Raw genomic sequence first — 23,073 nt, forward strand, 5'->3', positions numbered from 1 at the left:
TGTCAAATAGCCTACAAGTTAAGTATACCTTAGTTTTACCAGACCACTGAGCTGATTAATAGCTCTCCTAGGACTGGCCCGAAGGATTAGACTTATTTTACGTGGCTAAGAACCAATTGGTTACTTAGCAACAGGACCTACAGCTTATTGTGGAATCCGAACCACATTATAGCGAGAAATGAATTTCTATCACCAGAAATAAATTCCTCTAACTCTTCATCAGCTGGCGGCGGGAATTGAACTCCGGCCCATCGAATGACGGTCTAAAGCTCAACCGACTCGGCCAACAAAGGGCTCGGATAGCCTACATGCCTAGGGAGTAGGGGTTAGGGATTCAACCAGGGTGTAGCGGCTTAACTTAGCATGTCCGATGTGAATGGTTCAGTAACTACCAGTTAATGTGCAATTTGGACACCATGTTTTATACCAGACCCTTGGGATGAATGCAGAAAACATAAAAAAAAAGTAAATATAAAAAACATGGTAGATCTAAGTAGTAGCTCTGTGGCGGTGATTTTCTTCTAACTTGACTTTTTCTACAGTTTTCTGGTTGCTTAATATGGATTTACCTTCAAATTTTTGTTGCACAAATGTAATTAACCCGTAATTAACCTCTGACGTCCATCCAACAAGGGGTTTCCATACACGATCTTCACAAGACAGAGCAAGAGTACGTCTGTTTGGAACGGTTCATATCCTGTCTGGCAAGTGCAATAACTTGTTAACGTATGGGTACCGGGGCCCCCAGGCCAGTGCCAAACACAGCAAAGGGACATTCCATTTGGCTGAGAACAAACAAATGCACCGCCAGTATCAGAAGCCCTTAAGTGTAGAAAAAACCAGGTTCCAAGGTAAAAACAGGCGCGGAGCTAATACTTACAATTCCCAAAAACATAAGCAAGAGACATGAACATAAAGAAAAACATAAAGAAAAGGCAGTAAAAATCAAGGTCAGCGACTGGCGGGCGGGGGCCAGACCGCGGTGGAAGTCTTCAGTTTTACCTTAAATTTGCCAGAATTACTTAAAAAAACTTTCACAGAATAACAAAATTTCACAACCTGTTGACTGAACTTTAATAGTGTAAACATTAATGTATCTCTATTCAGTAATACTGTGGACCTTACGTCGGATACAAGTTCCGACAAGGAAGGCCATTATCGGACACGAGTCCAGCACTGAACAGATAGCTTTTGATTTAGTAACTAATTTAGCCTCTTATCAAACCACAACATCACTTAAAACAGAAACACTCGTTACCAGAGTACCCCACCTTACCTAATAAAGGACTGTCAGGTATAAATAATAACGTTATCTGAAATACACTGTCAAATTAGTAAACAGACTCTCGTCTTTGACCACAGTTGGCGGGTCAAAAAGTTGTCAAGTAGTAGTAGATCATGGTAAACGTCTTTAAAACAGCTCTCCCGTTCACTCTGGTTGCCTTTGATTGTGCTTGTTTACCCATGATACCTTATATTTTTTTATGAACTCATTTGTTTTATTTTTTTCTCTAGGCAGAATTGCGAAAATTAATGTATTCGGTAATAGTTTATCTTCACCTTCCTGACGAAGATACAACATGAATTTAATTATGGTCTTAAAACGATCCAGGTTTATACGGGCTTGGCATTTGCAAAAATATGTGTGTGTGTTTGTGCCTGCGTGCGTGTTATAAATTAATACAAATGGCTTGGTAGAGAGAAGATAACTATAGCATGGATTCTTTATAACATACCAAGTACACAGAAATCTGTAGTTTTATGCAAAGACAAATTCTGACGCCAGCTGCTATAAATGATAAATGATAATTGACCAGAAAAGCAAGAGAATATAGTACGTAACAAAACGTATTTTTCTTATCCGAGTCTTATATGTGTTGGAACATATTATACACTGGATATATACACATTTTGAATCTGTATTTTTGTTATACCCATTTTGTCGGGTAGACTTCATGGAGCATACGATGCTTTGCCATACCCACGGCTAGACCCAGGTCAAACCTTGCATGCAGTGTTGCCACATGAGAATTTCCCACAAATCTGTGAGAGAAACGAGGCTACGTGGGAGGAGTCGGGGAATTAAATTTTTGTGGGAATTTTGTGGGAGTTATGGAAATTTTGGGTGAATTCTGACAAAATGCAAAAAATCGGTCTGGAATACATTTGTGGATCAATTTTACATGTTCCCGCCCCCGGGCTCGCTATCTCCAGAGCAAAGATTGACTACGCATGTAATTTGTTCACGTTCAGTTCTCGTGAGTTTAATCGTTTCCCCCTTCCCCTCCCATCTTCCCACTACGAGGGGTCCCACCTTGCAGCCTCAGTCAGTTATCAGTGTTCAAAGCGAAATGAAAAATAAAATTTGCATTTGATTTACTCACAGAAGTGCAAACAACAATATTAACATTATTCATGTTGAAGCACTTTCATCCAAGCACTCTAATGTCCCCAAGTAATGAAAGTATCTCAAGTATAGCAGCTAGGCACAGAAATATAATTAAAGACATCGATGACTTTGAAAATGAATGGGCCTTCCCAAGCCTTGAAAAACTGCTTCAATCATGCATGAATAATATTAAAATTTTATTTTTTGCTAATGTATTAGAAAAGAAAAACTCTGCTGGAGAATAAGTTTATCCAAATGCATCATCACTAGGTCTGGCTTTACTGTCACTACCGTTCTCAAATGCAACACTGGAGCGAATCTTTTCGAGAATGAAAATAGTGCATTTAAAAATGCTCAATCGCTTTCACGTACGGTCTGTGTAAGCAATTCTTCAAATCTTGTATGGACTGGTTTTAGAATATAAAACGTTCGTTACTTTCAGGCCAACTGAAGATATGATGAAGAATTTCCACGCCAACGATGAAACTTGGAGTGAGATACAAGATGACTGGGTGGTACCCGATACCTAAACCATTCTCCTTACAAATAACAGCAACAATTTCTTTTTCAGGGTATCAGTAATCTTATTTTCATTTCAGCTTGTTTTTTCTATATAAAATATACCATTTGATCCTACAATTAAGCTTCATATAATCTATAAAAATTCGAGTTCAGGTGGTGGGAATTTGTGGGGAAAAAAAAGAGCAAGTTTGTGGGAATTTTAATGTTTTGAGGTGGCACCAATGCGTGCATGTTTTTTAGTGTGTTCTCAACTTCGGTACTGTTCACTGTTATGTACAAGATGTAGTATGAGCTTCGATGTAATAAGATTAATAATCGTGCATGTCACAGATAAATAATTTCGTTAAGTTTATATACGTATGTACCAAGATTTTCCGCTTTACTTAGTACTTTAAGGACTATGGGTTCTTGAGGTACTGTGAAAAAAAGATCGCAATGAACGCACCGAAACAACACTATTTATGTTAGCAACAGGAACGATACATCACAGTACTCGTGCAGAACGGGCTACCTTTTACTATTTTGGGATTGCCGAGAAGCTTGCGAATTTTAACGTTGCAATTACACCAATGACGTAGGTACAGTATCAGTGGGGTGTATTAAAGTTTTATTTTAGATAGACTAGTCTATAATAGTATAGGAGGGGATCGCGTAAGATGCCTTACCCTAATATCCCAGGCTAGGTTTAATACCAAACCTACCTAAGGTAGGCATCCAGGTAGTTCCTTAGGCTAAGGTTTAAAAAAAGTGTAGATTTTATCGTGTAGTTTCCAGAACGACGGGATCTAGGCTAGCTCTAACCTGCCTGAGTCCATTGTTTCCAGTGTTTCTTGATACTTGGGAGGTTCATGGGGACCGATGCCTTCCCCAGCCATGTCAGGGCACAGTGCATGGTTGAGGTTAGGAAAGTAAGGTCTGGTTACTTCAGGAGATGGTATTCTAGGAAAGGTTAGGTTTCTTTTTGTCTGGAACCTGTTCCCATTGTTCTATGCTTGCCACGAGTTTATTTTTAAGTTGCCAAAGAGCAGCGAATGCTATTTCCTTTGTTTCATGATCAACAAGGCCTAGCCTACACCAGGTTAAAAATATAGGCTAGCAAAGAGGGTAGGGTAAACACTCGGAGCGTGGGACACTGCGACATTCCTCCACTGTTTGGACACTTCCAGAAAATGCATTCGAACGCCCCCCCATCAGGATCAGTTGAGATTTGTGCCCCCTCTACACAACATGCCAAGACCTCTATGTTCCTATTAAAGTAACAGTTTTCTCCTAAATTAGGAAATAATGGCATACTTCCAATTAAACAGAGGTTTGTTAAGATTTAGCTGTGCACGATGCTAACTTACAGACCATGACACTCGAAACTTTTACTTAAAACACTTTAAAAGTGGACAAGTGACACCATCTCAATATTTGCCAAGTCACTTGCGTAAACAAACTGCCCATTTCCTGTGTTAAATCTGCAAAATATTTGTACCCATAGACACTGACACCGTTTCCTTGACATCAGTGGTAAACATCTAGCTAAACACCAGAATAAGATTATAAATTGAGCAAATGTATTACATGTTCATTATAAATCATTTGAAAATATTTGTTGTTGGAGCAAACCAGATTCCTGAGAGAAATTTCAACGCTTTTGCTGGGAACATCATGATGTAGCTATTCTTTGTGTTTCCCTATTTTTTTATTTATTAATATATATTACATACAGTGTAATATATATATATATATCATACACAGTGTAAGTTTTGTCAAATATAATGGTGTTTTAAGTAATAATTTTGGATTTAAAACCTTTATTTTAGTCCTGTATTTTGACGTCATGGCATCTTGACTCTCTTACCAGTTTTTTTTTTTTTATCTTTTATTAGTTTGTACCAGCTCTAGATAAATTGTCATACTCGACTTTTTTGCATTTTTGCCAAAGTGGTAACACTCATATGTACACATTACATGTCGTGAAAGTACACATAGTAATATGTACTTAAATAAATGAAAAGTCATAACAACAAAATACTACATTTCTATCGTAAATGGTTCACTAATGTGTCGTCCGCTCTCAGATGGTTGTGGCAGCCAGATGTACAGTAAAACTGAAAAATTGTTCCCGCCACAGCCTCGCTACTTTGATGGAGTAAAGTACTGTAAAAAAAAATTTGTGGCTGTTATGCCAGGATAAAATATAAAAGTTCTTGTACAATATGGCATTGCTTTAGTCCATTATACCAAACAAATGGCAGACTTCCTGTAATGCAGAAGTTAATGATAACAATCTACAACAGATTAAACATTTACTATTATGAAAATTATGACAATGAGTACAGGTATAGTATTATCTTGGTTAAGAAATTGGCACACTCATTCTGAATTGCCAGTCCTCATGACCAGGTCTGTGTGTATATCTATACAACATAGAATAAAAGTACAGTACATTAACTGTGTAACATATTTGAATTGTTTCATTTTATTCATCTGTGAGTGACAGGTCTTGGACACAGAAAGCTAAAAGACATTGTGACAGAATCTTTTAACTTTTCAATCATTGATTATAGATTTAGACCATACTGCCAAGCACTGTTGAATAACCTCTATTAGGGTTATTGAGCATCTTAAAATTTTCAGTTAATCCAATTGCTGTAGTAAATTTTGAAAACTCATGTATTAGGTGCAATTATGTTTTATAATTGTACTAAATGCAATTATCTTTTTTTCCCTTAACAGTACTTTAACACTATTGACTTGAATTTTCATTTTGGGGAGGTCTTCATATATGCCTTCATGATTTTTCTGGGTCTTCCTTCTGGCCTCTGCCCCGTACTTTCATGTCTACTACTGTTATGACAATGCTTATTTCTCATTTTCTCTATATGGCTAAATCATCTAATCTTTGATATCTCATTTTTGACCTTTGACCACTTTATCTTATTACATCCAACTCATAAATCTTATCAGTCTGCTCCTGTCATTTTTTAGTGATGCCACTTTCAACGTAGTAAATTGGCAATTTTTTTTTATCCTGAGCATCAGTTGTAAATTATTTTGAAGGGGAAGAATAATTTCAAATGTATTTTCATCTGCACAACTGACATGTTGTACTGTTATTTCAAGGCAAGATTACGCAATAGATAGATTTGTGATTTAAATGCTGGATAAGTACATTCTAAATCACAAATACTGGATAAGTACATTCTAAGTACTGATATGCCTTGGTTTCTCAACACATGTATCATTTGCATTAGCTCACATTGTAGTCCTCAGAAATCTTAGAACTTCACCTATTTACCAAGAGGATTGTCTGCAGGCAACCCATGGACCTTCTTGAGAGTTAAGAACATCACTTTTCCTGCATTGAGCTTGCAGATAACAAGCTGTTTTCATAGAATTAGGTGTTTTTGCCACTTTTTCCTTGAGAATTAGGTGTTTTCACCACTTTTTTTTCTTGACTACTTGTGTGTTGTTAACCACCATTATGTACAGTATCAAGAAGTTGCCTAGAGTAATTGACTGCTAGTCTACAGACACTGGGCATTGCTTATTTTCAATATTAGGTTTTGTATTCATTTTCATGCCATGAGTTAAGTCGTTAGAAGAGGAAACCTTTCCGTTTGTTAAATAATAATTCCAGAATATTTTAAACTTGATATTTTGTTGACTTAAGTTTCTAAGTGAACAGTATACAAGTATTTCATTTCATGTTGCAAAATTTTCTATTCTTTGTTGCTTTTGCTGGCTCTTTATACTATAATCTGCAGAGAATTTCACAGCTTATGTGTTGCACGGCCTTATACGCCAAATAAAAGCCAGGTAATTTATACATAGCATATGCCAAGTCTGGATAGACAACCAATTCAGTCATGCAGTATTCATTGGTGGCTCTGTTGGTTTTCCTGACCTCTCTGTTGTACTGCTGTGTTAGCTAATGACCAGGTGGATCTGTTTTCTTTTGCAAGTAGAGTTTCAAGTAACATTCTTGAGGCTTTTCCGCTGTTCCTCTTTATTTCAATGTTACTGTTTATGAAGCCTGTTCAAGTTATGGTTTTCCATAGTGTTCAGTTTGTGATCCCATCAAGTGTCAGGTTTCACACTTAATTTGGGACATATTCTTCCGTATCAGCACAAAAAAGTTAAGTATATCTTAGTTTTACCAGACCACTGAGCTGATTAACAGCTCTCCTAGGGCTGGCCCGAAGGATTAGACTTTTATTTTACGTGGCTAAGAACCAGTTGGTTACTTAGCAATGGGACCTACAGCTTATTGTGGAATCCGAACCACATTATAGCGAGAAATGAATTTTATCAGCACAAGAACTGGAAATTAGGCATACAGGATTACAGAACCAAGAGAGTTACAGGTTGGGATTTTGAGCCAGAAACATGACTGGGTCCCCATGCCACGCACTAGAGGTGAACATAGTTGAGATCTCAGGATGAACATAAGTCTACTGTCCCATGCCAAACAGTAGAGGCAAACATGGCCAGGGTCTTATGCACACTTGAAATGGTTGACAGACGAGGCAGACACTATTGGGGTCCTGTGTGAGACAGAGGTGACCAGTGTTATGCAAGTTTGGTCTGATGACCAGGCACCAAGAGGCAGACATATCAGGAATCAGAAGCTTCAAACATGGTTCTCTGTCAGGAGATGGCCAGTATATACAGTATGTGACAAACAACCAAAGGCTTGTGTGACTGACAGAAATAGCAGTCATGAAGCGCAGAAATGGCTGGGTTCCCAAGCTCAGAAATAAATGACTAAAGATTTGGACACTGGCAGGTTCTTGGCACACCTGTGAATGCCTGCATGTACCGATAGGCATGGTTTTAGTACCTGGAGCCTACAGTGGCACGAGACTAAAATAGCATCGTTGACGAGGTCGGTGATAGCAGCTTGAACGAGACTTGGGCAATCTTCATCACTTCAGGATTCATGTTACAGATAGAATAGCATCATCAAACACCTGGTAACTTCTGCACAGAGAATTCAGGGTCTTTGCAAGGAATTTTCCACCAACAGCAGCTAGATCAGCAACAAGAACCAACATCCTGCCTCAAGAAGTGTCCTGCACAAACAAAACTGCACTATTGGCAGGATAGAAACCATGCTGACAAAGGAACCTACACTTGATCAGACTAGTTCAGACAAACTAGTTTCTCAACAGTGCAGTACTTTGGGAAGCTCAAAGAAAACCGGCACTTCTACCACCCTCTTATCAATGGCCAGACCACTGGTTTTATCCCCCCCCATGGTAAAATCATATGGTGTCTTTTTTTTTTTTTGCTCTCCTAGAAATTTGCACAGTGCCTGGTATTGTTTGGATACCGTCAACCATGGCAGCATTTCGCACCACGAGAGACCTCCATCCGCCCCTCCCCTCTCAGTACTCTCAGCATGATCCCAGTACTAGGATGACAGGAATCAAAAAGCATTCTACAGTTTTGGATGAAATCTCCCCCAGTGAAGACAGTATATTAGCAAGATCTTCAGGTTGGAGAAGCACTAGATGTATAAAACAAAGTTCATGACCAGTTCATATATGATTAAGTATTTCTTTTATAACCTTAGATGATAAGCTATAAGTTGTATCCATTGTTCCACTCAACTAATTCTGTGGTTTCTTTAGCAGTGTATTCCCCCCGTCTCTAAAATTGCAGTTCTGGGTAATACCTGTACAAATGATTGGCTTTTGTATTTTTTCAAAATAAGAATTTTCAAGTGCAAACCTACCATTTACACTGAATGTCTTGCCTCCAAGCACTGCTGAATTCTCATAGCTGCAGCCCTGTCAACATGAAAAGTGAGGGACTTTTCTGTTTGAAACCTAAGGATCCTTGGGTGCATGCATAGCAGTGCTAGCCAGTTAGCAGATGATCTTTTAAATTCAGGAATGAAGTACAGTATCTATGTTTCTTGGAGACCACAAATGTAAGCCAGTGTAATTGATGAGTTAGTGTTGGAAAATTATACTGCATGTATAATTTTTCAAAACTAAAATTCATGTCTAGATAAGCAAGCTTGAGTGAGATTTAGCTTTTAATTTGGTAAACCTGGTGCATTTTTGTTCAGATTACCAGAAAAGCAGTGTCTCTGAAAATCACACAGCATTATTTGATGATAAAGCATTATTTGTCAATGTAAAACAGAATAGATTAATGTTGTCCATTTACCATATAATTGTTTAACACTTGTTATACTTTGTATCAGATAGAAAGTGCTTAGTGGTATATTTTTTGTATATTGATATTAATAATTTGAAATTTCAGAATGTGGAATCGTGCCTTACTTTATACTTTTTATTGACCATAGCAGAAAATTGAAGAACAAAGAATGTTACCAATTTCCAGGCAGATGGTTTCATGTATAGTACTTGGGAAAACTTTTCAGTAGTTTATCATGACAAAGGTTTGGCACAGTTTAATGCAGCTATATTGTATTATTGTGATATTTTTAAAACATGAATGCGTAAGGAAAAAAATTCAAAATAGGATTTTATTTATGCAGTACACATACTTCTGATAAAAGAATATTTTTACAGTAATCTTTATCCTTCTTGACAGAAACTAGTAAACACTGTCAAGCACACCAGAATGGAATCTGCAGCTACTGCTCGACCAGCAATAAAAAACAGAGGTACCTACTCGCCTCCCTCAGTTCCTGGAAGCCCACCATTAACACGGGCTAGAGCCAGTGAAGGAAGATCACCTGTACGAAAAGATAAACAAGGGACGAGAAGGGTAATAATTTCCACCTACATTGTTTCCTAACGTTTGGTTTAGTGGGCTGCCACTCCATTGAGTGGTGTGCGTAAGTTTTGGGAGGTAGTTTAGTATCATTGTCATATAAACTGTTTCTCATTGGTACTATATTGTCCTAATACTGTATTTATATTTTTCTATCCTCAGGCAGTTTCAGTCAGATAAAAAAAACATAACAGTATGTACTTCCATGTACAGTTATTGTTTTAATTTCTGAACAGGGAAAGTGAGAAATGCAAAGCATTTTCTGCCAGTGATATTTTCTTTGAATGCTTAACCCCTTCAAGAAAGGATGTAGGTTAGTTCTTTCGTACCATATCCGGCCTCTTTAAAAACTTCCAAGGCCCAATTATGTTCATGAAAATTAAGTTTATTTATCGGTCTTTGGTTTTTAAAAGGGACCTTTGTATAATTATGATAATAAGTGGTAAGAGTACCAACAACAAAGTAATGGTAATAACGATGTAGACTACTGTATTCATATTGCATTTTCATGCAGTTAAGTGTGTGAAGTAATTTCATAGCACAATCTTGAGAGTATTCATAACTTGGATGTTTACTGTCACGCAGTATGGGCAGGTTAAAAAAAAGATATTTTTTAAACCTAATGAAAATATTTTTAAAAGACAGTATTCTTGTAAGCAATCTCCATGCCATCTAGCCTGATACCCAACTCCAAGAACTGGCAGATTATTGGCCCATGTTATAGGCCAGGTTTTCTGGCCAAGACACTGACAATTTCCACTTTTCTTCATGCATTTACAAATTAAATGGAGCTTTATGTCATATCAGATGTTATGTGACCTAACTTGCTCTCTAAAACTGAATTATTATTCAGGTAATTTTAATATGAAATGTTATTTGTCTTATAGTGCGATAACTATGTAAAAACTCACACCAGTATTTGTTTTCATATGTTTTGTAGTATTTGTGATATTTTGAATGATTAATCATTCAAAACCTACTCATGCAAAGGCGAAACTTTGGACTAGAACCATACTTGTGTTAGAGGATCATTTTGTTATATCCTCCATTAAGGGTTTGGTTGAAGAAAGAAGAAAATTTATTTCAAAATACTAAGCTTTTATTCCAGTTTTCAAGAACAAACCCTTATATTCATTATTTCAGCTTGATGACGAGGAGAGTGATGAAGAGTTTGACACCAGCCATCCCAAAGATGAAATTGACCGAGCTGCCCACCTTAGTTCATCAGGAGTTTATCCAGATATTTCATCCTTATCATCAAAGGAGTCAGACTCAGAATGTCTGCCTGGAAGTAGCCCCAGTTTCCAGAGGCATAACAGATTACATGAAGAGCACCATCTAACTAATCGCACAAAGTGCACTGGTAAAAACTGCCCTGTAGGAACCAGAAAAGGCCCTCTTACTCCCGAGAAGGGGAGCCCTGGTAGGAAAATACATCCTGACTTGAGGCCACAAGATAGGAAAAAGGGAAGAGTCATGCCTGTTCTGTATATTGGATTTATAGTGTTGATTATCCTTGGCATTTTAGCATTTTATGAATCTTTGAAAAGTCTCGATGAGATCCCAGATTCAGAACCCTATGTAAAGCCTATTGAGAAAGTGTATAGTGATATTAAAGAGGAGTTAAAAACCATCAATTCAGAATTTACACAGACAAGGCAGTTTTGGGTTCAGCTAATAGGACAATTAGAGACAATAATGAAAGAGAGTCCACTACAACCAGCTGTAGTACTTTCTGTGGTTCCGGAAGGGGCAGAACGAACAGCTGTATGCCTTCTTCATAGAATTAGCCAAGCTATTAGTGATGGATTTGAAGGTAAGTCATCATAAGTTATATTTTGCATTGGATAGTTTTGAAGATATTGCAAGGTGCTATTTTCAGTAAAGGAACCCAACTAGTTGGTTAATTTCTGGGGATCCCATGGATGCAATTTACCATAATTCTTCATCAAAGAATCTTATCTAGTTTAGTAACCTTTAGGATCCCAAATTAATGTGAAAGTACTAAAAATTATTTTAAGAAATTACTTTTGATTTATAGGAGAATTCACAGTAACCTTATAATTAGTGATCTGCAGACAATATAGATAGGTTCATTGGAATGATTAAATCTCATTTGTTTCATCACAATCCCATTGATCTCCCATTGATCAAAGGGCTATTGATCTGGCCACTTCCACTATACCAGTAATTTTTTACTTTGTCTGTTTCAGCTGCTTTAATTTATTGTAAAGGTAAATAATTGTCCCCTGCCTTCAAGAGGCACAGAAGCCAACAGGGAATTTCTGTGTTGGCCACTCAAACCTCATAATAGGGCTTCACTCTTGTCCTGAAATGTCTGAGGCGGCCTCCTTATAAATCTTTCCTGGAATCTTCTGCTGGATCTCGCATTGTGTTCAGTCTTTTTACGTATATTTGCAACTTTTAGAAGAGCACTCAGACACACACACACAAAGGTCGATCATCAATAAGTTTAAGTTTGTCATTTGCTCCTCCATATGATGTGAAGACGAAGACACTTATAACCAGGACCATACCACAGCACCCTCCACTATTCCTTCCTTGTCTTGGGTCTTCCAGCATTAGAATCTCATGCTCTGTCCAGAAAGGGTAATCAGATTTATCTGCATAAGACCAGAGTCCTCGGAGAAATGACTTGCAGACTGTTCTTGTTTGTGGGTTATTGAAAGCAGTAAATGACTAAAATAAAGGGCTGTTTGGCTGCATTAGTTGATCCGTAGAACCTGTGGTAATGTAATGGATTAAATGGAATGGGCAGGGTTGCAAGCCTGCAAAGTCAGGGCACTAACATTGCCTTTTAGTATACCCATGAATTATCCTCTTATTTTACATGCAGGTACCTGGCAGGACCTGTCTATCTTTGCAGAAATTGGAAGAAATTTGCCAGAAAATGGTGAAGTATGATTAAATTTTACCCATTTTTATTTTTATTTTTTTTTCAAAATTGGCAAAATTTTACTAATTTTTCTAAAAACACTGCAAATTTTGCACTTTTACCAAAGTATTTTGCATATCAAAATTGGCACAAAGTGTTCATAATTTGGAAAAATTGGTAAATTGGTCAAAATTTTGTAAATATTACTAGAAAATGGTGGTAATTTTATATATTGCAAGGCCAATCTATCTTAAGGGTTTCTGCACACAATAGTTGTACTACTATACTTTTAATCAGTGGGACATATAGTTGTGGAGGGTCATGTTTGACCTAGGTTGGAGAGGAAATTGAAAATTGTCTTTTATTTATCTTAAAATAAAATTTGGATGACTAAGATACAGTCATGTTTGAGGCCTTGTCAACTTCTCCTTCAAGACCTCATGTTTTTTCCTTTATCATTGTGGATTAATGAAACATTTTGTTTGTTAGGTAGGTTTTTTGTGTATTAACTTTTAGTAGTGATAAAAGCTGGGTCTTTTGTTTATTTCAGACCGTAGGTTTATCATGTATGATGTGAAAAGTGAAGTACACAAAGGACATCTGCATCTAAAGACAGATCTCTATGAGAATTTACTGAGGCTGGAAAGTGCTCATGCAGCAATAGTTCACAATGTAGAAAAAATACCCGGAGAAGCAGCGATGACTTTTCATGCATTCTGTGATAATGAAAATGCTCCATTTAAACAGGTATGGATATCTTTAATTATTTGTTCGGATTTATGTGGGTAATTGAATAAGTTCACTAGTAGTTGTACACTTTTAAATCAGGCATATAATATTGGATTTATGAAATATCAACCATGCCATTTCTGAATGTTGATCATTCTATTTTGAATAAGTGCAGCATATAACATAACATGACTTTTATGCTTATATGTCACTAAATAGCATGTGAATATATTCAGCTTAGGCACAGGAAAAATAAAAGAAAGGAGTACCAAGTGCTTTTGTGTTATTTCAACACATTTTCGAGGTACAATACTAAAAACACCTAGAATACCTAACAAAGTAAACAGAAGCTGAAAAAAATGGAAACAAATATTCAAAATCCAGTTAAAACCAGCACAGCAGGTACAGAACAGCTCAACAGGTGATTAAAAAGTGACAATCTTACAAATCTCTTAAACAACAAATGCATCCAGTTTGTACATACCCTGGCTTACATTCAATAAGTCACTGTGATATTTAATCAACGCACATTCAATAACATTTCTACGAGTTATATTGTTACAATGTAAAATGACTTTTGCCCCCTCCCAATAAAACATATGATTAAAATTGTGTAAAAATAAAGTATTCAACATTTACCCCATTCTTACAGTTTACAGGGTGTTGTTTAAATCTTTCTCCAGTCCCTTCCCTGATTGGCCTGTATAAAAACACTTGCAATTCGTGCAAGGAACCCTATAAATGTAGCCACAAGAAACTATTGGAGAATTCCTTGTTACACTAGTATGTTTTTGAAAATTTAAAAACATTTTTTTATTAATATTAAAAGTCTTGCAAAAACTCCGGTAGTCACTGAATAAAAAGTTTTTTGTGCTTTTTGCAAAGCACATTCAACAAAATATTTGGGGTATTTTAATTTTTCTGATATGTTAAAAATATTTTCACTCTTCTTGAAGAAATTCAGGGATGCAGATATGTAAAGCTCTTTAAAACGTGGAAGAAAAAGTAGCCTTCTTTATTTGATTGCTATGATTAGAATAATAATGAATGTATAATTTTACATTTGTGAGTTTCCTATGAAATGAGTATTTAAAGCCATTTAAAGTACAGTGAACATTTACATCTAAAAATGAGAGACAACCATCATGTTCTTCTTCATAAGTGAAATTAATGGAAGGTACCAAATTGTTCAGTTTGAAAAGAAATGGGAAATCCCCTTTTGCCTGTTTTAAGTAATTTATACATGGAATTTTTGTATACTAAATTTTTACCTAATATTTTACCATATGGTGTTTTAGATATGTAGATGATATTTTTTGTATATGGCCTCTAACCAAATGTGTTGATACATTTCTTAATCAGGTTTTTTTTTCAACCATTTTTATTTGCCCACAAGGTCTTTAGTCACCTTTTTTCACCCATTTTTTATTCACCCACAGGGTCTTTAGTCAGCTTTAAATTACAAAGTATTATCATTGATCTTATTGATTATGGGCTGCCTAAACATGAACATTTATTAATTATTGTTTCAAATGCCATTGTTTCGATATAATATTGACTGTCACATTTAGCTTTCTGAAATGATGGTCCTCTACTTATATTGATTTTCTGTACTCCTATTAGGCAGTCATCATCTTGGTGATACATATTCCTGGAAAGTATGAAAACTTATCATGGGAACGGCTGGAAAATACGATTGATGATTACTTGATGGGAATATGGGGAGAGCAGCTGCAAGAAAAAGATGTTTCGGCTATTGTGTCCCGGGTAGCAAATGCCCCAGTACTAATCAAACCCGAGTCCGCTGAAAGACTAAATTATGCTTGCGAAAGCTTATGAAGTGTTTTTATGTGCTTTTCATCGTGTGAAAGAAAAAGAAAGAATACTTGGTACTTTATTACTCCCAATATTGTGTAGCAAAATTTGATATGATTTTGTGTGGCCATTGATGTAGTAAATGACAGGTGAGACTGTATTATGTTAATGAATTAGTTGTCAGTAAAGAAATGTAATTTGAATATATGAAGATATTTTGAATCTTATATGCTCTCTGGAACTCTGGAAAAGTATATTTTCATATGGTACGATGAGATTAAAAAATTATCACTATAAACAATATTGCCTCTCTGGAGGAATATTTTTTGTACTATATAGAAATACCATATTCATTCTAGTAAGTGTTCCCTTCAGAAATCAAATAATAGCACAAGTTATAAAAATTCCATTTTGCCTCTAAAGTTTTTCATTTAAAAGTATCCAGATAACGGTAGTATGAGGCTGTGATAGAGTAAAAGATTGTCCCAAAGGGCATGGCACAAATGAATAGTTAGTTTTGGTTACAAAAGCTAGTGTTAAACAAAACACATGTACCTAGTTTAGATCCACACACATACTGTATATCATTTACCTTTATATAGTAATTAAAAGGTCAAATGAATGTTGGATAACTCTCTTTATTGAAATAATATAGAAGGCAAACCTTTGTAAACCATATTTTTTGTAATAGTAAATATTTATGGGTTTTATCATATTTCGGGGGACTGTTTTCCCATGCTCATGTTATGTCTATCCTATTAAAATTATAGTTGTGACCACAATGGTTGTAACAATTCATCAGACTTTTTACTAACTTCCTTTCATGCATTCTTGGTACTTAGGCTCCAGATACTGACTGTCATAATTTAACTTTATTACTTGAAGTGGCTCTCTACACACCAGTTATAAAAGAAAATCATCCGATCATGCTATTTTTACAAGAAATCTACTTATCATGCTTGCACTTTGCTCATTTTTCCTGGCTTAGATGCTGTTATTTATGCTAACCTAGTATTTTAGGGCTCCAGTGTATGTACCTGGTCCTAGAACAACTGTATATCTTCAAACTATCGTATTAAACTACTTAATAATAACTATATCAACTATGTAATCAAAACTGTGTAAGAGCATCCATGTACCTGAACTGCCACAGAGGTGATACATTCGGTTTAGTTACCATACCATGCATCAAAGAATAAACCTCATTATCATAACTAACATTTTTAGGTTTGAGTTCCAATTTTTGGGGCCAGATGTGAAGAGTTATTCTCACTCTCTAACTGGCCTTTACTCTGCTACTTCCATAGCTACCGTTTTCCTGACCATGTGTTCCTCAACCCTTCTCATCTCGGCCTATTTTCTTACTGCAACTTCTTCAGCTTTATGATCTTCCCAGTGCATTCCATTCAAGGCTCTTAGCATTCTGAGGTCAAGCTTTTTCAAAATATCCTCCATTTTCATGACAGTGCCTCTGTTTTGACTGCACAGAATGGTGCAGGCATTATTCACATCATTAATTTTCACTGTGTACCACTGTGAGTCTTTAATTTTCTGGCTGAACAGTAATCTCTTCCAAATCTTCCAGGCAAGTGCTACTTTTCCCCTTTGCACTCTTCTTGTTACCCGCTCCTCTATTAAGTGTGTTCTCAAGGTACATACCACCGAGTTCCCATTTATCCACTTACCCATCTCAATAAACCTTGTTTTGATAATGTTGGTTTTCAATCTTCTCCTATTGACTCTTCCATCTTGTAAGTATTTTTATGCCTCTACCTCTAGTTCTTTTGTTAACACTAGGTTAACTGCATATAGCAGATATAAGGGGCCTTCCTTCTTGCATTATTCTGTAGCTTCCTCCATTACTAATATACAGTATTCAACAAATGACACTGGCCTATCCTTGTTGGACACCAACCTTTTTATCAAATTATTTTGATACTCTCATTCACTATCTTTACTCTAGATCTTGTCTTATGGTAATACTAGCTCATTAAGTCCCTAAGGTACCATATTTTGTAATGTCCCTATAATTGCACATCAATAAACTTGGTACAGAACAGAGAAATATCTACCATAAAACCAGCAAAAGCAAGATGGTCCAGAAGAAAGTACAGCAAGCCTTACAATGGCATGCAAAGAAAATCCCTGATTATATGATTGAGTCTAAATACCAATAAAGAATCTGCTATCAGGCCAATATAGTATTCTCCATGTATAGCTAGATGTAAATCAACCAATGTTTGATCTGTTCATTGACATCTAAAGAATTAAAAAAAAAAAAAAAAGTTTGAAAACCTACCTAGAGGAGGGGTATGTTATGTCACTATCCTGAAAAGACCCATTAACATAATGGCTTTACTATACCTATTCAATCTACTTAACCTATATTTCCTATAACCTAAGCACCTCTTTCGTAATGACGAAGACGGGATTCAAGACCTAAAACTGAAAAGTTATAAAAATTAAGCCAAAGACTCTTCCAGACCAACTATGGAAAAAATATTGAGCAGCTCTCCGAAACTCAAAAAGAATGGAAAACTTACTAAATCTTTTATTCCATGTGAGTACAGGTTTCAAATAATGAAATCCTATACTACATTAGTAATGTGAATAATTAACTTTTAGGAAAATAGAAAATCTTTGGATTCCCATAAAACTATACTACTGTATTCCCTGATAACCTCAACTCTCATCAACTTTCAAGACACTAAGATTATTACTAACAATTAATGACAAACCTACAATAATGCAAGTCCTTATCAACAGTTCCCAAATAAACTTAAAATACCCCAGAACAACTGATATTAAGGAATTTACTCCCTGCCGGTGACTCGCATCAAACATACACCATTTGTAGACTTGTCAATTGAAAATGAAAATGTGTAATCCAAGATTAAAAATTAACTGCTTAAGATGAGTTAGTAGACCACTCCTCAACAAAGCACAAGTTTAAAATAAAGAAAATTAGAATATGCTGTCCATTATGCTGATTTTTTTACTTGAATCTTAAACAGAATTTTAACTTACAAGCAAGCAACAAGTCAGGTACCCTCTTAACAACCATATCACAAGTGTGATAATGATGTCAACTAACTTGGAGATTCTATTCATATTGTAAACATTACAAAATGTTCTCATTTTCACTATGTCATTAACAACCATATCACAAGTATGATAATGATGTCAACTAACTTGGAGATTCTATTCGTATCGTAAACATTACAAAACGTTCTCATTTTCACTATGTTGTCTTTGACAATCCTGGGATGGAAGACCCACCCACACTTGGTATAAAGCATCACAGTTTTCTTCTCTCAAAAAATACAATTTTTCTTTAAAACTTGCAATTTGTTCCTCAAGGATACAAACCTTTGTCTTTTATATGGAGACTTCGACTCCTTTGATAGGAGGTGTTGTCAGTTTATTGGTCATGTAGGGAATGATGATGCATGCAACAATGTAGCATTCTGATATGTGATGTCAAGGATGGCAGGACCCTGTGCCAGAGTATAGCTTGTTTGTAATATTACTAAAGGAAAATATGAAAACTTTGGTTTCCTATGTAGTCTGGGAAGACTAGCACAGAAGGTAAGATAATACCATGGAGAAATTATAAGTATGCTCTGCTGACATCTCTCCCTCTCAACCCTTGTTACAAGAGGGAGTCACATCTATTGACTATTAAAAGTCAGATTTGGAGCTCTATTATCTAACCAACCTGCTTCTTGCCTGACCAGCAAGCATACGGCTGTTGGCTGAAAGGCAGAAAGGTTAGAAAGAAGGATACTGGTTGTCTTTCTTCAACTGCCTTGTCACCACTGTTCACCTTAGATGTTTTTCTGTCCTAGCAAGGTTTGGGCAATTATGCATCATGCAGCCACCACAAGTGAAGAAATATTAACTGCTTATGGGCAACATCCCTTAGGTAGAAAGAGGTAAAGGTGTCTGGCACTTCCACGCACCAGCCCTTGGTTACTGCGATACCAAGAAATTCCCCCAATGCTACAGATGGGGCAGACCCAACTTCACAAGTCCTCTCCCATGGTACAGAACCTTCCCAATTGCCAGGCAACTCATACACCCACTTGATGACCTCCCGAAAACAAGACAGTGATCTGGTAGACTTCCTTTTTGTTCTTTAGGATACCAACACACAGTACCATTCTGAGATGTTAAGTCTTGAGTATGTAGTAATGTAAAATAGCACCTGATGGGACAGCATCTTGTCCTAGTTCTCAACTGTACTGTCTCAAAGTGATAGGAGCAGAAGTGACTTAACTCTCATCAAGGTTTGACGGGATCTTGAGTTTTTTATTTTTATAAAATTAGGAATGAGCGAGTCTGATCTACAACCATCCAAGTGACACACTAACTAGAAAGATCATGCAACTTGCCTACTCTCCCCAATAATGCTAGGATAGAAGAGTGCTGCACATAACTTCTCCATTCACTGCCTCCCTTAGGATTGTAGCACCTGGGTAGAAAAATGAAGAGTAAGAGTAAGTTACATCTTCCTCAGGAGAACTGAGTCTCTTGGGCAGGCAAGATAGTTGAATCACTTCTAGGCAACCCCTACTGAGGCAGAGAGGCCCAAGACCTTCAATCAGAAGACCTGGGAAAGAACTGAGAGGTAGCTTTTCCCATATATTCGAGGAAGTTTTTGCTTGCTGAATGCAATTCACACTGGAGAGATCACCAACTGATGACACCAATCCAAGTAGAAAAGGTAGATCTTTCAATGCCTTGGTGAGAAAACGTGGGAGAATGGGATCCCACTCGGCATAGGGACAGCAGGTTTATTTAATGCCACTATGACCAACAATTGGTTAATCCCCAAAGAATCACGTAGGACATGGTAAAATGCTCCAACCTATATGCAGGTATAGAGGCCACACTGTCCCTACAGCCTGTTCCTAGTGACTGAGCTGATTGGCCCACACACTCCAACTGAGTGGGATGAATCTGGTTGATAGCTTGACTGCAAGGCAAACCACTCACTCATGCAACTGCACCGCCAACTCACAAAAGGGGAGGGAGAGTGTACCCCTTGTGCTACTGACCTATGGCTGCATGGTTGCTGTCATTCAACAATGCAACTAAGTGTCCAATCAACTGGTCCCCAAATGCCTGCAGTGTCAGATGTGCTATGGCCAGCTCCACAACAATGATGTATAGGTGAGAATCCTCTTGAGACCACATACCTGATACGAACGAATCACTCAGGAATATACCATCCCTCTTTCCATGCAAATGAGAACAGAAGCATGGATACACCCATAGAGCAGGACTTCCTCAGTACACAGTGGGTGACCACAACGGATTATCAAAGGCTAGCTGGTTGTTCCTGACCCAACAGAATCTGAGGGACTGCAGACAAATGGATGCCATTAACAATCAAAATCCCAAGTACTTCGTCTGCTGTTTGGGTAACATTTTCTCCCTGTTTATCTCTACTCCCAATTGACAACAAAGAAACAGAAGTCGATCCCAAAAGTAACTCCATCTCAGTGGGAGCCTGGGTCAACCAGTCATCAAGACACCATAAGTTAAGTAGCCTATACCTTAGTTTAACCAGACCACTGAGCTGATTAACAGACAAATCCTAAGTGAAGGGGCCAAAACAGACACCAGTATAGACACGTGAACAGTTTGAAGCAAATGCTTTCACTGTTAAGATTCTGTCACAAGTACATGGAAATAAGCATCCCTTGCATCTACTGTATTAAAAACATGGAGTCGCTCTCACTGAGAGACTGAGAGAAGCCAACACAGAACATGGGGTCTTATCATGACTGGAGCTGATGGGCAAACTCATTCACAGGAGAGATAACAAATGGTCTCTGGAAGGCTACTCAAGCAGCCTGGGGTTTAGTCACCTTCAACTTCCAACGTGTCCATCGACAACTTTCCACAGCTCCACTGACTGAGATTTTCACAATCCATGCAAATAAGAATGAAGTGGGATTGGTCCTGCTTAACAAATACTGGATAATGGTAAAAACCTAAATATGTTAAAAGGTAAATAAACTGCTTATTGTACTAACCTAAGCAACACAACTGGGTGAGGATGAACAGATATTTACATTTAGGACATGGGGTTGTCATTTTTAAACTTTTGAAAATTTAATTGTATTGCCCTTCAGCATATGGGTACCTATGTCAAAAATATATTGTAATTTGTATGCTTCCCACAATTAGCCTACTGTTGCCAATTCTTCAACACATAAGATTAGCCTAGGCCTGGGCACAACACCATTAGGTAAAATGGAAGACTACTAGCCTACTGCACATCTCCAGTTTTAGTAACTACCAGTTGCCCCATGTTTAGTACCAGCCCTTGGGGAAGAAGGTGAAAACATAAGCAAAAGACGGTAAATACCATAAACATTAATAAAAGACAAGCATAAACAAAAACAAACAAAAGATATTAAATATTCCGTTTGGCGACTGGCGGCAACCAGGCCGCAGTAGGAGTTTTTAGTTTTACCACTGTTATTTCATTATTATGACTACATGTATCGCTTAACACACTACTGGGCTTATTTTACCCTGACTATCACTAAAAACACTATTATTTCACCTTGATTATCGCGAAACTTGCCATACTTAGGCTATCTGGACTTCGACTTAATGAATAGGCTATCCACTCCAAAATATCCTCTTACAATTAGCCAGGCCTATGAAACCTTTGGAAGTTTACACACTTAAAACACCACAAACTAGTTTGATACTCATTACCATGACACTTTACCTGTCCTTGATAACCGTTTCCGTTTGCTTTCGTATTATGTGCTTTTGGCTATCAGTTCTTTACTTTCGTTATGGTTTGTTTACTTCTGGTAAGTCATGCAAGGATCTTGAACTTGTGGTGTACGAAAATGGGGCAAGTCTGGAGAGAGTCAATAGTATTCGGGGCTTATTATTTGTAATAAAGTTAAAAATAAGTCACGAGTGTATCGGAGACTATATATATATATATATATATATATATATATATATATATATCAGCTTCATTTCAGTGACATGGGCTTGTATTAGCCTATCAGAAAATTTGCATAAAATATGTCTTATCCATAAAATATCAACAGACTGGTTTTCCGTCCGCAATAAAATTAAGAGTCGTAAATTAATAAAGTATTTATTGATAGTGTCCATCTTAATTACGTAGCGTACGTTTATCAAATACCGTAAAACACTCGCTCTTCCTCCCATCACCATAGAGAACATGCGTGCACGAGTGGCATACCTAAAGTGATTAGCAGACCATACGCAATAATTTTACTGGTCGTCATGAACATCACTTATCATAACTCAATTTATGCATCCATCTGATCTGCTCCATCCAAATAAAAAGCTAGAAGAGGAACGGATTAAAACTTACTTGTAGAGCTGTCGGTGTAAAAACTTTGTGTCCTTGTCAAACTCGACTCCAAAAACTGGAAAGAGGATCAGTATTTGGTAACCGCAATTAATTAGAATAAAAGTAGGCTTCAGACCCAGGATTTTGCCAGCTACGACGAATATGCTGCAGTCAAACTTATTGCCTTCCATCTCGACCTGTGATTATTGAATAGACACACACACCTCGGGGGGTTCAAAGCGAGTGGAAGGTCTCCTCGGCATAGTTCGGTGGTTTTGTAACGAGCAAATATTCTGACAATTTTGTCACAAGTCCACGTTTTGCTTTTCTTCTTAGGATAAGATATTTCCGGTTGACAATGGGAGCTGAAGAGGAGAACCATCGTGGCCTATATTTCTCTAATGATCACCCTAATCGCGGTGAAAATTATTGCATGAACAAAGTGGTCTGTATGCTTAATGTTGTCACTTAGTCTAACACAGCCAAAGGTGCCACATACCGTCACCAATTTCATTTGAGGTTTCTAGATACGGGGAGACACCTCCCAACCCAGTTCAATACCTACAAGAATGACATGCTACTATTGTTAACGAACAGTACCGCAATTATGTATACTACTTG

At 37.0% G+C, this 23,073-nt stretch overlaps 2 protein-coding genes across 13 annotated transcripts in view; one reads left to right on the forward strand and one right to left on the reverse strand.

Moving 5' to 3' along the window:
- Window positions 1–22,658, reverse strand: part of mre11 (double strand break repair nuclease mre11) — a 52,482-nt gene extending 29,824 nt beyond the window's left edge. For 3 of the 8 annotated variants that reach the window (XM_067129206.1, XM_067129210.1, XM_067129207.1), the window contains exon 1: window positions 22,474–22,658. In XM_067129206.1, the coding sequence (XP_066985307.1) occupies window positions 22,474–22,643 (170 nt within the window). In that variant the 5' untranslated portion in view covers window positions 22,644–22,658. Of the gene's footprint in view, window positions 1–569; window positions 1,179–1,271; window positions 1,477–22,473 lie in introns of those variants that run through there. The other 5 variants (XM_067129208.1, XM_067129211.1, XM_067129209.1 and 2 more) reach the window with 4 other exon arrangements.
- LOC136853524 (torsin-1A-interacting protein 2-like) lies at window positions 3,125–15,890 on the forward strand. Of its 5 annotated transcripts, none has more exons than XM_067129200.1 (6): window positions 3,150–3,489; window positions 9,176–9,314; window positions 9,470–9,646; window positions 10,796–11,468; window positions 13,099–13,295; window positions 14,901–15,890. In XM_067129200.1, the coding sequence occupies exons 2-6, from the start codon at window positions 9,306–9,308 to the stop codon at window positions 15,114–15,116; spliced, it is 1,272 nt and encodes a 423-aa protein (XP_066985301.1). In that variant the 5' UTR covers window positions 3,150–3,489; window positions 9,176–9,305; the 3' UTR covers window positions 15,117–15,890. The 5 variants fall into 5 exon arrangements, with proteins under 5 accessions (XP_066985303.1, XP_066985301.1, XP_066985302.1 ...); XM_067129201.1 differs by having other exon boundaries at window positions 3,358–3,485; XM_067129205.1 differs by having other exon boundaries at window positions 3,362–3,489; window positions 9,176–9,270.
- Window positions 22,659–23,073: the final 415 nt, after the last annotated feature.

This window comes from Macrobrachium rosenbergii, chromosome 27, assembly GCF_040412425.1.
Source record: "Macrobrachium rosenbergii isolate ZJJX-2024 chromosome 27, ASM4041242v1, whole genome shotgun sequence".
Classification (NCBI taxonomy): domain Eukaryota; kingdom Metazoa; phylum Arthropoda; class Malacostraca; order Decapoda; family Palaemonidae; genus Macrobrachium; species Macrobrachium rosenbergii.

What these genes read in the sequence shown, in the direction of transcription:
- LOC136853524 (XM_067129200.1), top strand. An exon ending in ATAAACAAGGGACGAGAAGG is followed by an intron (nt 9,647 to 10,795) that starts GTAATAATTTCC and finishes TCATTATTTCAG; the next exon opens with CTTGATGACGAGGAGAGTGA. An exon ending in AAAATGCTCCATTTAAACAG is followed by an intron (nt 13,296 to 14,900) that starts GTATGGATATCT and finishes TACTCCTATTAG; the next exon opens with GCAGTCATCATCTTGGTGAT.